This window comes from Labrus mixtus, chromosome 4, assembly GCF_963584025.1.
Source record: "Labrus mixtus chromosome 4, fLabMix1.1, whole genome shotgun sequence".
Taxonomy (NCBI): domain Eukaryota; kingdom Metazoa; phylum Chordata; class Actinopteri; order Labriformes; family Labridae; genus Labrus; species Labrus mixtus.
In genome coordinates, this window is record NC_083615.1 from 29,266,709 (window position 1) to 29,283,786 (window position 17,078).

The 17,078-nt window shown below is 40.2% G+C and overlaps 1 protein-coding gene across 2 annotated transcripts in view; it reads right to left on the reverse strand.

Annotated features, from left to right (window-relative positions):
• Positions 1–17,078, reverse strand: part of wt1a (WT1 transcription factor a) — a 36,410-nt gene that overhangs the window by 9,620 nt on the left and 9,712 nt on the right. The window contains exons 2-4 of one of the 2 annotated variants that reach the window (XM_061036803.1): positions 16,494–16,616; positions 15,682–15,784; positions 8,932–9,015 (exon numbers count right to left, since the gene is read on the reverse strand). In XM_061036803.1, the coding sequence (XP_060892786.1) occupies positions 8,932–9,015; positions 15,682–15,784; positions 16,494–16,616 (310 nt within the window). The remainder of the gene's footprint in view (positions 1–8,931; positions 9,016–15,681; positions 15,785–16,493; positions 16,617–17,078) is intronic. The other variant, XM_061036802.1, reaches the window with a different exon arrangement.

Below are 17,078 nucleotides of genomic sequence, written 5' to 3' on the forward strand. Positions count from 1 at the left end.
TTAGCCCAAGGTGAAATATCTGCCATCTTGAATTCCACAGATGTCAAAGCAGGGTTTCCAAGGTTTTGCCCTACGTGTTGACCTCTTGGTAGGGATGCTCACTTCTCTGGAGGGTCCTAACGGGTCACAACGGGTCACGTGGATAGACTTATAAGTAAGCTTCCAAGACCAATGAGGGACAGCTTCATAGAGCACCTGCAGGCATGTGGTCGGCTGCACACACAGCCATACAATCTCAGAGACCTTTCAGAGTGGCTCAAGGTGAAAGCTGAGACGAGGACTATCAGCCAAAATGTGTCAACGAAACCAGACAGAGAAGCCGTTGTTGCCAAGAAGGTACAAGATCACAGCTGCACCACAGTTAAAGATGCAGCCAGTGACAATCTACCATCGTAGTGACACCTCCAAGGTCGAACTTGCACCGCCAAAGTTCAAGACTAGAGTTTGTCTCTTTTGTAAGAGTAATGATCATTATCTATACTAATGCCCGAAGGACACGACCCGGACACCAGATCAGATCAAGACCTGGATCACAGAGGGCAAAAGATGTCAAAGATGTGGTCAAACTAGCCATACAGCTGACGCTTGCACTCTGAGGAAGCCTTGCAGTGAATGTTAGAATGTTCACCTTCAAGTCCTGCATGCTATTGCTCAACCCAGTTCAGGTGTCTATTTCATCACCCCACTGGAGGGAGTTTCACTGACCCCCACCAAACGGGTTTCTGGTGTCTATCTGAAGGTCGTTCCTGTCATTGTGAGTAATGGGAAGAAATCATTGCATACTCATGCTATTCTCGATGATTGCGCTGAACGGACCATCCTTAGCTGAGCTTGGCTGGGCACTGCAGGGTCCCGACAAACTAAAGCCTGTTGAAGCATCAACCAGCTGCTACTTCACCTGTCATCCTCCTGGAGGAGCGCACTGTACTAGTGAGAGATGGTGATACTCTTAGATTCGCAACGCCACTGTTGCGCACCAAGAATGCACCCATTGATGCAGTAATGCCTGCGCTGCGTAGGACGGAAAAGACCGGGAGAATTGGGAGGGGAGACAATTGTGCTCACACAGAAGACAATCCAGAAATGTGAACCAAGATCCACAAATATTAAACAATCGAAAAAGTAAATGTTTTTTGTTAATTCTTCATATGTCAATAAATGTGTTCACATAGTAGCCTAAACTTGCATATTTGCTAATCTCTGTATTTTTGTGGAAATTACTTCACAAAAAATATATATATATAAAAGAATGCTTTTGAGGATGCCCCACGTTTCAATTCTCCCATGTATTTCATTCACTCAGTCGGAGCAAGAAGAGAGCAGCGGGAGAGGGGAAGACAACAGGAAACGTCGGAGCAGCACGCTCATACCGCGATAGAAAACAGCAAGGCAATTAATACTATGGCTCGTTTTCACCCATCACCAACAATAGCGTACTCCCATCATCCTCATCTGCACCTCCGTAAATCTCCCTGGTTATTTCTCAATCACTCTTCACCTGTCACCTGATTCTGAACAAGGGAGACGGTCACATCCCTCAAACCATCAGCCAACACCAGCACTGGATTCCAGACTGACTGGACTTGACTTCTTGGACAGTCTGACTGACTGACGTGAGGATGCAACAACTGATTTATTTTTTTCACCGAAAAGGTAAATATTTTTTTTCAGTTCAGTTTTTTTACATAAACTGAACTGAATATATTTTTTTCCCCTATTGAACATGTATTTGTTGGAACCCAAGGGGCGACTAGCTCTCCAGTGGAGTGAAGCTTTCTTTTTTAGAGCTCCCCCTGCTGACTGGCTGCAGTATAAGTCATAAACCCCACCTCCTCATTGATAACAGATGGGATGTGGGTCAAACTTTAAAGTTAAAATACTCGTCACATAATTTTCTTCCAAACCTAAACTCTGCTAGTTAGTTATTATCATACTACATTGAGTTCAAGTGGTCTCTTTTATGTGACGTTTCTTTTAAGTAAGTTATTTGAGGTTGAAAAACTGTTTTTTACGTCATATTTGACGATGATTGAGAGCTGCCGATCTTCCGTAGTTCTCTTTGGAAATATCAAAGCTACGTAGCGAAGGAAAGCCGAGGAGACATTGAACTTTTCCGCTCCGTGTTTGTCTCTCTTGGACTGACAAAGTGAGTTTTTCTGCTGTAAACCAACCTGACCTGTGGGATGTATGGATTTTTACGTTATCTCTGTAAGTTAAATTGTTTGTTTTATGTTCTGTTCGGAGGTATGGTCATTAGCTAGCTAGCTAGCTAACACTAAAATAGGCTAATGTAGCTAATGTTATGGTGTCATTAATATGTGACTGAAATTATGTGATGGACATTATTGATCTTTTTATTTCAGCAAAGAATCAGGGGAAAAATATACTGGTAAACTTATTTGCTATGCTTCATGATACTTATACTATAACTTTACTTTGCCCAAGATCATATTAAAGAACGATCAGCTCCATAGTAAAATTCAGCCGATAGTTGCGCAATAACTTACATCAAATGATTTCAATCAAGCTAAAATAAATATGTCTGTTAAGGTCTTTCAAAGTAATAAAAAAGTATGCATTATTACTAACTGGTCAGTGTAAACATCAACAGAAGACGGCGGTGAAATGTAATTATAGCCAGATCAACAACTGTAAGGACTCAAAACCAGTGGGCGCGCACTGCAGCTGCTCTCACTCAATGTTCATTTGGAGCCAGAGTCTGCACAGTAGGGTTATATGTTATATAAAAACAATACATAACTTTGAATATTATGTAATTATTTATTTAAGTTGAGTTCTTGATATATAATTAATTATCGATGAAAAAGAACAAACAAGTCAGTATTGAAAGACCAGAATCAAACAAGAGTGTCGTTTAGCGAAATATATTATAATAATAATAAATCTTTATCATATCTCTATGAATTACTCTATGAATTGAAGGTTCTCAACATAAATAGAAAATTCATAATGTGTTTTTTGTATTTTATTTTTGATGGATGGATGGATGGATTGATGGATAGATGGATAGATAGATAGATAGATAGATAGATAGAAAGAAAGAATCATTATTAATCCCTTGGGAAGGTTCCCTCTGGAAATTCAGAATTTTGTAGGTCTTTTTAGCTGTTACTGTGTAGTTTTTGTTTTTAGAGTTTAAATTTTAACCCCTAAAATAACAAAGCAGTCTCAAATCATTTTGATGAATTATTGAAAAAAAAAATGGATTATACTCTGCATAGCATACAGTACATCCTCTGATAAATAACCTGAAGCACTATTGTTGCATTTCTGTGGTGTTCCTGTAGGTGACCACGATGCAGCCAGACTGAAGCAGCAGGTTGTGAAGGTGGACGTGGCATCATCTTGTCTTTGCAGTGCTGATTCTGAAGAGCACGTCGTCACATACAGATGAAGCCAACCAAACCGCCCACCCATTCCGTGGTGGGACCTCGACCGGACCGTGCTGGGTCCGTGCCAGGATCGTGCAGGGTCCGTGACTCTAATCAGATCCCCCATGCTGACGTAGTCGATGGCATAGTCAGCACGGGTGGACTTATACTCCCTATGCGCCACTTGTGAAATCAAGTTGCAACCGTTAATCTAACCACCAGGAGGAGCAGTGATTATGGAAGCAAAAGTGATTACTGCATCTCTAAACAGCTGTAGTAAAGTAAAGTAAAACTGTATCTGAAAACAGCTCTCTCTCTCTCTCTCTCTCTCTCTCTGTCTAGTCTACTATATCAAGTATTGTGTTTAATCATGACAACAGAGTGTTTTTACCACCTCATCACCCCAGTAGTGTTTTCTGCCCGGAAAAGTACATGTGAATAGGTTTTATACAGCAGGCTATCTGTTCTTCAGTCTGAGATCATTCATAACTGTCCCGAAGCAGCTCGAAAGCCAACAGTAAATTTACCCGATATTAAAGTGCATTGATTTTCAAGCGACAGTATCCCATACTATACAAGGTCGTTGATTTATCATTCTTCACGCATGTTGTTTATTAGCCTACTTATTCATACAATTTTTATTCCAGGTTTACTGATTTAAACCCCCCACACAGCTAATACAAGGCCGATCAAGAATTATTTGAACCAGACTGAACGCCCTGGCTGCGCATTAGAACTGAAGTAGTCCAGCCTCCCGATACTGTACATTCAAATAGATACTCAGAATGTGACTGACAATGTTCACATATTTTCATTTGTAGAGCATCTCATTAACGTCTGAGTTAATCATTTTATCTGAGCCCGATAGACTTAATGATCCAAAACACAGCGCATAAAGCTCGTCTTTGTCTGGCTCCACGCTGCGCTTGAATAAAACCAACATAAACTTTTCTTTTGTGTGTTTTTAAAGTTTGAATAAAGTTATTTCATGTGGCAGGGCTCCAAAAGCAACTCATCCACTGTGGGAGGAATCAAATCGTTAGCATTACATTTCGTCTTTTTGTTTACTCCTGATAGCTCTCCCTGCCCCAACTCACATTATCAGAACTGTGTTTCAGTCTCTCAGTCTGCTGCTTTCAACACAAGACACACGAGTAAACTTAAGCCTGTAGAACACTGCTTAATTTTTTCGTTTGGTAAAATGTGGATGTCATTTTTTTAAGATATGAAACAGACGAGCCTGAAGAACACCTTAGATTCAGGTTCTGGGTCATTAGTTTTCAATTTTTTTACCCAAGTTTACTGAATGCGACATGCTATTGAATAGGCTACATTTCTTCGTTTGGATGTTTTAACAAAACTGCAGTTTGTCAAATTACTTGATATGCAGAGTAGATTCAGTGTGCTGCATTTAATTTTATAATGACAGAAGCATCTGCGCGGCGAAGTGCATGCAGATGCAGAATCGCGCAGAAGACAGACCCAAAACTTGAAAACAAACCGCAAACAGAATAAAAGTTCCTCCAAATGCATTATGCTGAAAGGGCACACTTCTACTGCGGATGGAATCAAATCATTAGCATTACAGTGCCTCTTTTGTTCAAACTAATGGACCATCAAACAGCTCTCCCAGCTCCTCCTTCGTCACATATGGGCAAACATTCAGCGCACAGAGACACAACCTGTGACAGAGTTTAGAGCCATGCATAGATGATCCCCCTTTCAAAGACAAATAAAACTTTATAATGAAATTTGTACACTAACTGAGCAGCTTCTGCGCCCCAGCCATGATCGCTGCACAGCTGATGGTGCACGCGCCATGACGCAGGCTGGAGTAGCCGTGCCAAGTGCGGAGAAAGTACATTAAAAAGATAAACTGAGGACACCGTTGTGACAAAATTCTCCTCTGTTTAGAGGACGTCTTTCATTGTTATTATTACAGCGACATGAAAGCAATACTCACTAAAATAAAGAATAAAATGTGTAAAGAGTTTATACATTAAAATTGTTGAGTGAAGAAAGAATGAATACGTTTAATTTCATGAAGAAAATCACAGAATATCTCACACATTATCAGAACTCAGTGTGACGTTTTTCTAGCTGTATTAGCGGAATATATGAAAGATGAACTGGTCTCCTTTGATTTGCCATCCTTCATTGATGATTTGATTGAACAGACTTGCAGTGGATAGGCGCATCCAGGCAAGTAGACAGGAGCGACGCAAGGGGGAGACAGATCGTCGCTCTCGGACGGACATTGCTGGTCCTGACTCCATTCTCCCTCCTTCATGTCTGGTTGCTCCACTGGCCTGCAAGGTGGAGGAAAGAGTCAAGGAGGCCCTGGAGGATCAACCTGGACCCAGTTCCTGCTCTTCTGACCGCCTGCTCATTCCTCAGCCTCTGAAGTTGGATGTACTTCAATGAGCACACAGCGCCAAACATACCTGCCATCCTGGGGTGCAGCTCACCAAGGAGTTCTGGTGGGACACCCTGGAGAAGGACACCCGGGAGTTTGTTGGTGCCTGTCCTGTCTGCAACCAGCACAAACCATCTCATCAGGCTTCTGCTGGTCTTCTGCAACCTCTGCCTGTGCCGCATCGCCCCTGGTCCCACCTCTCTCTGGACTTTGTTGCTGGTCTTCTGCCGTCCAACAACAACAATACTATACTGACGGTGGTAGATCAGTAAGATCAGTAAAATGTAAAATGGCCCATTTTGTGGCATTGCCCTTATTGCCCAAGCTCCCCTTGGCCAAAGAGACTGCTGAACTCCTCCTGCTCCACATTTTTCGTCTCCATGGCCTAACAACTGACATGGTCTCTGACCGGGGGCCCTAGTTCAGTTCTGTTTTCTGGAAAGAGTTCTGCGCACTGATTGGGGCCACGGTCAGCTTGTCTTCTGGGTTTCACCCACAATCCAATGGCCAGACTGAAAGGAAGAACCAGGAGATGGAGGTGGCTCTGTGGTGCATGGTCTCCAAAGAACCGTCTACCTGGTCTCAACAGTTGTTGTGGGTCGAGTACGCCCACAACACCCTGGTCAGCTTGGCCACAGGACTATCCCCTTTCCAGTGTGCTTATTAGTACCAGCCTCCTCTGTTTCAGGCCCTGGAGAAGGAGGTTTCCTGCCTGTCCATTGAGGCCTTCATCCGTCGCTGCCGCCGGACCTGGTCCCAAGCTAGAACCTCTGTCCTCCACTCTGCTGACCGGTACACCATAGCTGCCAACAGTCACCGCACTGAGGCTCCCAGCTACCAAGTGGGCCTGAGGGTGTGGTTGTCGACTCGGGACCTACCTTTGCAAGGGGATTCCAAAAAGTTGTCACCCAGATTCATTGGCCCATTCGCCATTGAGAGGGTCATCAACCCAGTGGTGGTACGGCTAAAGCTCCGTCGATCCATGAGAATCCACCCAACATTCCTTGTGTTCAAGGTGAAGCCTGTTTGTGAGAGTTATTTGGTCCCAGCGGCTCTGCCGCCCCCTCGCCTAATTGTTGGGGGTCCAGCATTCTCTGTCCGACGCCTTCTTCGTTCCCGCCATCGGGGAACTTGGTATCCAGTATCTGGTGGACTAGGAGGGGTATGGTCCCGAGGAGAGGTCGTGGGTACCGGCCAGACACATCCTCGGCTCCCAACTTATCAGGGACTTCCACCAGCTGCATCCTGACCAACCCATGATGACCACCAGGCGGGGTAAGCAGCCGGCTCCTCCACCTGCACCTCCGGATGAGGAGGGGGCATCTTCTGATTCTGAGGGGTCATCTTCGGCTAACGAGGGATCCCACCTCCAGACCCAAACCAGATCATTGATACGAGAAGACGATCTTCACACTGCTGTCGCGTACCACTTGTATTATAGGTATAGAGACAGAGATCCACTTCCTCACATCATGCCCCAAATATCAGGCTGTGAGAGAGGAGTACTTCCCCAAAATAACACATGTAAACCATGAGTTTGAACACACTCAAACACTCCAAAATCTGCTTGAAGAAAACACAAACTGTAAGGATTATAGAGGCAAAATGTATAACATCCTGTCAGAACCTAAGGACAACCAGTGGAACCTGAGACACAAAACACTATAGACACACCCTGAATATCTTTATAACAATAAATAACACTTTTATTTACATCAATCAACCTAACGAGCATGTCTTTGGACTGCAGAGGAAGCCTGAGTACCCGCAGGTGACCCACGCATGCACAGGGAGAATATTCATACTCCACAGAATGGCTACAGTCCTATAGGGATTTGAACCAGGATCCTCCGTGCTCTGAGGCAACATTATTTTTGAACGCCAGTAGAATTTTGTTGACATGATGTAAAAGAAGGCATTTAGTACCTTTCTCATAGAAGATTTAGTCTTGCTTATTACAAAATATTCCAATAAATGTTATGTAAAATATGACATAGTCAATAGACTGTAATAAGATGAAAAGTAAAATCAATTAATGGTGTAAATTAAATAATTTGGAATTCCATACTCTGTGATAGGGTTAAAAGAATCATAAACTAACTAGGACTGGTAATGAAAACTAGGTCAAATGTGAGAAGGGTGCAATTATTAGCCTTCATACTTAAATTCATCCTTCATGGTTAATTGAAGTGCTGCTTTGTTGTTTTTATCTCTGCTTTGTAAGGTGACCTTGAGAGTTTTGAAAGGTTTTTTTTTTTTTTACTGTATTAAACTTGATATTTTTCTCCACATTTTCAGGTATTTGTTCTCCTTTAAACAGAATGTATTTGTCAAGAGTGACAAGCGCTTGAGTAAGAGAAAACTTTAGAGCTTTAAGAATTCTGTTTATGCACTAAACTTATATTCAACTCTTATTACTAAATTACCGTTTCAGTAGTCTACCATTCAAATTATTTTCAACAATGAAGTAGAGAATTTCTGAATGTAAATGAAGTGCCCACAGTATTTGAGTAAATAGCATCAATATAGAGGTTGATTATCATAAGGATTTCCTGGTGAGGACCCCTGGCCTCCTAACCTTGGTTCAAGTCCTGCTAAATGTCTCCATATCCAGACAAATCATAAAGTATATCTAAATATTATTTACTGATTTTCTATATGGTAAAATGGCATGCAATAAATTAAAATGTGTGAGTTGTGGCAGCAGAGCTGATATTACACAATCAATAATAAGCATAATGTTTATTTTCACAAGTTACACTTCGTGAAGAAACGTAAACTATCTTGACTTTGAGTTATGTTGTTACAATTTTCAGAAGTTATGAGCAAGTACTGGTGGTGGTTATGGAGCTTGTTTACTCATAATTCACATTTGGCTCTGTTCTGTGGCTTTGCTCTTTTAACTGAAAATACATATTTTTGTTCACTTGCTATCATTGCTTTTCAGCAAAATGGGGAAGGGCCTCATATTGGTCTAAGCCTGGGGCCTACAAATAACTAAAACTACCAAAATTGTTTTGATCTAAAAATCTGCTCTGAATGTTGTAGGAAGCTTTTTATTTGTCCTTTATTTAACATAGACTTCATTGGCTGTTGCAATTAAATGAGAGAATGAAGTCCTACCTCTTAATGCTGGATGCCAGTGTATTGACAGGGTCCCATGTGACACAGTCCAATTTAGAGGCCATTTGATATAAATTTCCTCCACTGTTGAAGAAAAAAATGTAGAAAAAACTTATGAGTAGTGCAGCAAACTGTTATTTAGACAGGTTAAGTGTAGTGTAGTGTTTATTTTTAGCCATATCGTTTTGCACTGTGAATATACATATATATATATATATATTTATTTATTTAAATTATCAATCTAAGCACACCTTTAATGTAAATACTGAAAACTCTACCTCAGGTAAATTAACCCATCTGTCACATGATTAAAATGTTTTGTTCAGCATCTTTTGCACTACTCACCACTGTGCGGTTGTCTTATTTAGTCTTGCACATATTAGTCATTGCTATTTTGTGTTTATTGTATAAATTAAATGTTATACTTTGTACATAGAGAGCACAGTTCACCAAAGAAAAAATCCTTGTGTGTGTAAGCATACATGTCCAATAAAGCTGATTCTGATTCATATTGCCTCTAATTGTTTCAATAGAGGTGAATTCCCTCACAAAGAGTTCAGCTGATGTGGAAAAAAATAATAATGTTTAACAGATAACAGGCATCTCTCATTTAACACCACAAATCCCCCAACAGGGACGTGCACTGAATTTAAGAGGGGCAGTTGCCCAAATTGACAAAGGAGTTCTTTTTTAGTAAGTAATTCACTAAATATATGCCTTGAATGATTACTTTTGTGACACTCTTTAAGGGACATTAAAATATATTTATTTGAAACAAACACATGACTAAGGGAAGTTCAAAAGTGACAAATGACCGTTAAAAGTAATACATGCCAAAAATGTATACTGTAGGAGCTATTTTTGGAGTAGGAGTATGTAAAATGTGTCTGTATTCAATGTGTATGCTTTGCAGAAGAAATACATATATAAACTTATAATTAAATATAAATGTGAATAACTTTTACTAGTATATTCATTTTTAGCTTGTTTGGTTATTTAGTTCATTATTATGAAATAATTATTGTTATAATCAGAACACAATTTTTTCTCATGCTTTATTAAGGAAAAGAAATACAAATAATAATCCATAATTGCTCACTTAACAATGAAGAGGTAGAGGCAACAAACTGTACGCAATTTCCTCTGACACTTTAATTCTTTTGCCTTGATAATCCTAAAATATAAAACATATAGCACTGCACAGGAAACATGACACGTTTGTGCATGGTGGGGTTTTGGAGAAAGCAGAAGCTAAGAAAGAGGCCAGATATGAAATCAAGAGGGCTAGGCTCCAATATAAGAATAAAATAGAGGACAGTGTGGGATGGCATGAAAAACATGAAATGGGGGGATCAACATGGGCAGTTTTAAATCACACACAGAGCTTTCAAATGCACTGAATGATTTTTATTACTGCAACCTCTCAAACTCAGTCTAATGCTAGTATAAGTGTCCATTCAGTCAGATCCATGTTTAAAAGATGTAACATAAGAAAAAGCCCCGGACCAGATATGGTCACTGGAACATTTCTTAAAGTATACACTACACAAACAAGACATATATTTAATTAAAAAGGCAACAAGGATGAATCAAATGGGTCTCTCTGTGGTCTACTTCGATGGATATCAAAAGGTGACTTTTGATCACAAAAAAGTAGTAAAGAACTAAACATTGAACTGAACACATCTTTTGTCCTAATAACCTTCATGTCTCCATCTACTGTTCATCATGGACGCCAGCGCCATTAAGGGAATCTAAACAAAGATTTATCTGTCTTCTGGCTTCTTTATCTGTAGTTACCACAATAAACAGAACACACATACAAACTTTGAGCCTAAATACTTCAAACACTGATACTGATCACGTTTTGTAAAATTGTCACTATAATGACGAGTAAATACATGTCACTAACACACATTGGCCACCTGGTCATCAAACAGGAACCAGAATCCAGTGGAAATCGTCTGCTTTATAGTAAAACAAATTTAAATGAATAGTATAAATTCAATGCTGCACATATGATTACAAAATGCATGACAATGATATCATTCTTAAGAACTGAGTAGCCTATAGTTAAATGGTGTTCAGGATTTTGTGATGCAGGTGGAGACCAACTTTGAACAACACGGCTGTTTGGCGAGAAAGCCTAGCTTGATTCCCTGAAAGACCATTTGAGTCCAGATGAGATCATAAACATAAGTAGATGAATCTTGAAAAAATGGGTACTTGGTTGGCACTTCAGGCCTCATAACTATGTTAAACTCTGAATGAAAAAGTAAACATAAATACAATATTGATTTACAGAAATATCCACTTTAACAGTTAAGAGATGTAATGCTTACGTTATTAGATCTAAAGAGTTCATATTCCATATTAAGAAAAGTAATCTTAAACATGTTATGGCTAATCTTTCTAACCTAATGTGAAGACGTTTTTCAGAAGCAAATGAGTGGGCTATAATGACTGGAAATCATTTCATAGGCCTTTTAGATTTAGGACCGGGGTTAAGACAACTTTGGTTGGTATTTCTTTAATCTGACGGCTCAGTCGGTTTAAAAACATGCAACAATTAAGGAAATTAATGTATCGTAATAGTACTCAAATGAAACATACGTCTAATGACCCTTAACAACAGCACGCAAGAAAACATCATTTTCCAACCTTTCTTTTTCATTTGTAGCTGTAGCCTTAAAAAGGCTATCTATATTTATAAACATTTATACAGGCAACAAGTGAACAACGCTACGTAACCTAGGCCTTTTTTAAATTCTGCTGGACATTATATGCTGTTTGGGGTTATCCAATGAGAACAGTGTTGGGGAGGCGTCGGACATCCGTCCCATTCCACAGTCTGCAGCGAGGACCCACTCGTTTTGACTGCAAAGCAAGGCCACACCCCACCAGGTGGGTGCTAGTTGCATTTGTTAAGTGACTTTTTTTGCAGTCAGCAATGTTTTAATAGAGGTCGGGACAGTTTGATACACAACAGGAAAATAATAACGGCATTTGAAGTTTGTGTTTTACCTTCAAAGACCTAACAGTGGACCTCTCTCTCTTAAAGAGTGTGGAGACAAGCGACATGTATGAGGGCTGCAGAGTGATTGAGATCTTCCCTACTAGTTCATTGGTCTTAAATGCCGAATATTTGGGCGGATAATGTAGATGGCGCGCATAACATAACATACTGCATACATCCCACAGTTCGAGTGTTGCCAAAAGTCGTTTCTGATTGGCTATGTCTGTTGGTTTGAGAGCGAGAGCTGCGTTACTCGCATACCATACTTAGATGAACTCCATTGACTCAAACTTAAACAAGCCCATCCACAACAAATTCCTACAAGCATTTAAAAAAAAAAAAAAAAAATTCTTCCCCTCACAGCCTGAGGCCCTGCTATTGTCTATCCTCACCGTTTTAAGCTACCTGCAGGTAAAATTGTATTGTTCTGTGTACCTGTATACATTTAATGTTACAGATAAAACTACAACCACTGAGAGGCTGCAACAATATAAGTAGAACATTAGCTGGCGAAAACAAGGACACTGATCTATTTAAAAACTATGTACCTGGCGTCTGCTATGACTCCATGTAACAGGAGGCACAGGCAATCACACACAATTTCACACCTGATTTCGCAATGTAAAAGTACCAGTGCCATGGGACCATTCTTTTAATTTCAGTTGATAAGACACAGAACTCCAACAACCATATGCCTTGCTTGCAAAATGTATCAATGCATTTGCAGGCAAGTTTCAGACTGTCCTCTGCATGCTCTGACCTAGCCCCACATTCTATTCCTCTGAACTCCTCAAGCAGAATCTGCATTCAAGGCACTCAAGTCCAGGTTTGTCCCTGCACCGATTCTCACTCTGTTGGAGCCCAACCGACAGTTCATGGTGGAGGGCGATGAGACATTTACGTCATATGCACTGGATAGTCCGTCTCTTCCTACACTTTCCGGTGTCTGTGATTACCTGCTGTGTTCTACCTGCATCTTATCACTCCCCTTAGTCTTGTCCCCGTGTCAGCATTCAATCAATCTTTATTCGTATAGCGCCAATTTATAACAAATGTTATTTCAATACACTTGCAAGAGCCGGTAAAAGACCTTACTCATTGTTATATTATGTTTACAAAGAGCTTGTAAAAGACCTTACTCATTGTTATATTATGTTTACAAAGAGCTTGTAAAAGACCTTACTCATTGTTATATTATGTTTACAAAGAGCAGGTAAAGGACCTTACTAATTGTTATGTTATCTAGACCCACGACCCAACATTAACCCATCATGAGCACAGCACTAAGCAACATTTAGCAGAGTTACAGTGGCAAAGAAAAACTTCCTTTTAAGAGGCAGATCGCTTGAGCAAATGATGAACAGCCATCTGCATGTGCTGGGTGTGAAAAAATGGGATAGAGGGAGATGCAGGAAGAAAGGTTGGTACAAAAAGAGCAGCATCAACAACAACAATGAATATGATAGATCTATAGCTACAGTGTAAGTAATATTCAGACATGGGAGTAAGTCACACATGTACAAGTCACAAGCATGTCTCAACCTTCAAGTCTCTAGCAAGTCACAAGTCCCTGCAGTGAGAATCAAGCAAGTCAAGTCATTGCTCAGATCAAGCAAGTCACAAGTCAAGTCATACGAAATTCTGCTAACCCAGTTTCCACATCATTTTCCACATTTGATCAGTTAAGACAGTGGTCACCATTAAGTTGTTTTTCTTAATATTCACTTAATTATGTGGTACACCTGGTACCCTTCTGTTTCTTGTACTACCATTTCAGAGATTATAATAATACGAACAATTTATTCAGCATTTTTCCTTATTACAACTAATGTTGTCAGGTGGTGCGACCAAGTAAAATGGTAATTCAAAGCAGTAAAAAAAAGGTTAAAGGGGTCATATTATGCCCTTTTATTGTGTGTGTGTGTGTGTGTGTGTGTGTGTGTGTGTGTGTGTGTGTGTGTGTGTGTGTGAGTGTGTGTGTGTGTGTGTGGCCCTTTTTCAAACCACACCCTACACCCTCCCCCTCCGTGACAGAGTGCACTCCGTCAGAAGTCACACTCTCAGCTGAATGAAGTCTCCTTGTAGGTAGAAATACAGCGGCAGGCTTTGGGAAAAACTTCCCTCTCTCAGGTGGAAACGGGAACTGTATGTTACCATGGTTACTCAGCGGTATCTTGCAGAACGGCTTTTTTTGTAGCGAATGCATTCTGTAAAAAATATTTATGTAGCCTAGATTCTTCTTCTTCTTTAGTTATATTAGTGTAGACTTATAACAAAACTATTCCATTAACCCAAGTTAATTTATTGTAATTTCATAGATCAGGGTGTCCTAAATTAATGCAAAGACAAGGATAATATCGTTGAACATCAGAGCAGCAAAAAGTGTTTTTTTGTTGTTGAATTGAGATTTCACAAAGACATCAAAAGTAGAAAAATAAGAAATAAATATTAACAGTGAAAAGTTGTCTGCAACATGATTGAATATTCTTTTGTGACAGTCCCTGTAAATATAAAACACTTTAAATAAACATATATTTGATCCTCAGTACACATTTGAAGTTGTTAACGTCTGTATGATGATATTAAATGTATATCTTAGTTGGAGCAGTGTTTGAACTCACAGGTTGCTTCATCCATGACGACCGGACACAATAGGCGTTGCACGTGATCCTAAAGTCGGCATCGGTGCAGACTCGCTGGTGGAGGGTTTTACAACCCACTACCACTCCCCGCTAATTGGTTTGGGACGGACTTAATATGGCGGACCCTCCGCGGGGACGCGCAAACGGAGGGGTAGTGGGTAGGGAGAGGGTGTAGTGGCCGGTTTGAAAAAGACCCTGTGTGTGTGAGCGTGTAGATGAGAGAGAGTGAGGACAAGATGGCGGCGTACCTACATGTGGTCACGTCGCCCCTAAGATGACGGACACTCAACAAAGACGCCTTCTGACGTGGTCTATTGTCTCAACAGGCCGAGTTAAGCTTGGAGTCTGCACGATCTGTGTCTCTGAGGCGCTTGAAAGACCACGAGTGTACAGATCTATATGTGCCCTTAAATGCTGTCTTCTCGGTCCTCGCTCCTCAGCCGAACTGTAAGTGGTTCTAGATCTGCCATGTTAAGGAGCGTCCCAAAGCTCTTATAACTGAAAGGAGGAGAGAGGAGACAGGAGGGAGGAGAGAGGAGAGAGGAGAGAGAAGGGAGGAGAGAGAAGGGAGAAGAGAGGAGGGAGGAGAGAGGAGGGAGGAGAGAGGAGGGAGGAGAGAGGAGGGAGAAGGGAGGAGAGAGAAGGGAGAAGAGAGGAGGGAGGAGAGAGGAGGGAGGAGGGAGGAGGGAGGAGGGAGATCCGAGGAGCGATGAGCGAGGATACACGAGAGCTGACTTTGCGGAGGTCTTTTTACTGACATGCACGCCCCCTTATTGAATATCACTCATTGATTGGACGCTGCAGCGGATCAGACTTCAATGAAACTTATCAACATCAGCAGAGTTTAATAACGGAGAAAAGAAGGACATCATCATTTGTCCTTTTGTCAGGACAAATCATTTCCTATCAGTCCATGAACTGGAAAGATACTAATCTGCATATTTAAACTTAATTGATTAATCCTCACATTAACAATCTGCTCATTTTGTATGTAAAATACAAAAACTCATTATAACAAGATAACAACTGGAAGGACTGAGGGACCCAGAGGAAAAGAAAAACATCAGAAAGGAACCTGTATGTTGGTGTTACCTGTTGTAAGGGTTTCTCAGCAGAAGAGCCTGGCTGCCTGAACAGCTGTCTGAAGGTGTGTGGCATCCATAGACCGGAGGAGGAATAGAATACTGCTGCTCACCTGTGTATTGTATTTACACACGCACGCAGGGAGGGTCATTTAATGGAACTGTATCATATCCAAGCATAAATATAAACATTTTGTTTTGTCATAAGCAGACATCCATGCAAAATAATATAATTCAAAATCCACCATACAGACATAGCTGTGCAGTCACACACTCAGCTCTAAATACACTGAGAGATCTACTTTTGTTCCTCCTGAAAGAAGGAGTATTAACATGACCAAAATACACAAAATAATTCAGATTGCTTTACTGATTTCTGCAGAAGTAAACACACGAGGCTACATCAGTCAGGATCTGTTATACTTTAGTGAAATATTATGTTGCATTTTTAACCCAGGGAGAAGAGATCATGAAACTCAAGAGTTCACTTTCTGATGTCCATTACTGTTTAATAAATACGTAAAAGCCATTTATGTTATTGTAAATATATAAATTTGAAACTGCTTTAATAAAAAAATCAGTTAATACAAAATCCACTAGCTTGAATCAGCAGTCACACACAGCACAGAAAAAGCTAACCGGATATAAAGTATGAGGGCTACTAAAGTTAATGTTAATTTGTTGATCTAGCAATTAATTGTAACTGACAATTGAACATAATATCTTTGTTTACCAGTTTGTTATTTTACATAACCTAACGTTGCATAGACCAAATTCAATCACTAAACACAAACACAAACACACACAAAAACATACACTTACCCATAGTGCTTTGCTGGGTTAAAGTGTCTTCATGTTTAAAGGAGTGATTGGAGAACTGGGAGCCCTGGTATGTAGGAATTTGACTGTAATTACCAGCTCCATCGAATGCAACTGCACTGTAACCTGAAGGACAAACAGAAACAAGACAGGTAATATCAAAGAGAACCCTTAACACTCATGTGCATCATGATGTACAATGATACAATTATGGCTTTTTTCATTCACTGATTCTTTGACAGACTCTAATCACAACAATTTTTTTAAAAAGTTGAAGATATAATGTATATTTATATAAATACATGATCTGATTCATTATAAAGTAACTGCTGCTGAATAGTATAGACTTATAATTTATTTTCTTTTTAGATCTCTGTTTGGGCTTTCGCTTTTATTTCACTAGGGTAGCTCTAGAGAGACAGGAAATGTGGGCAGACACACAGAATCAACATACTGGTATTTTTTCTTACTCTTATCTTAGGGTATACTTTAATATTAGGTTTGTATTGATATCAAATGTGTTTTCCCCACTAAATTAATCTAGTTTTTGCAACAAACAACTTTAATCTGCTCAATTTATCCAGGAAC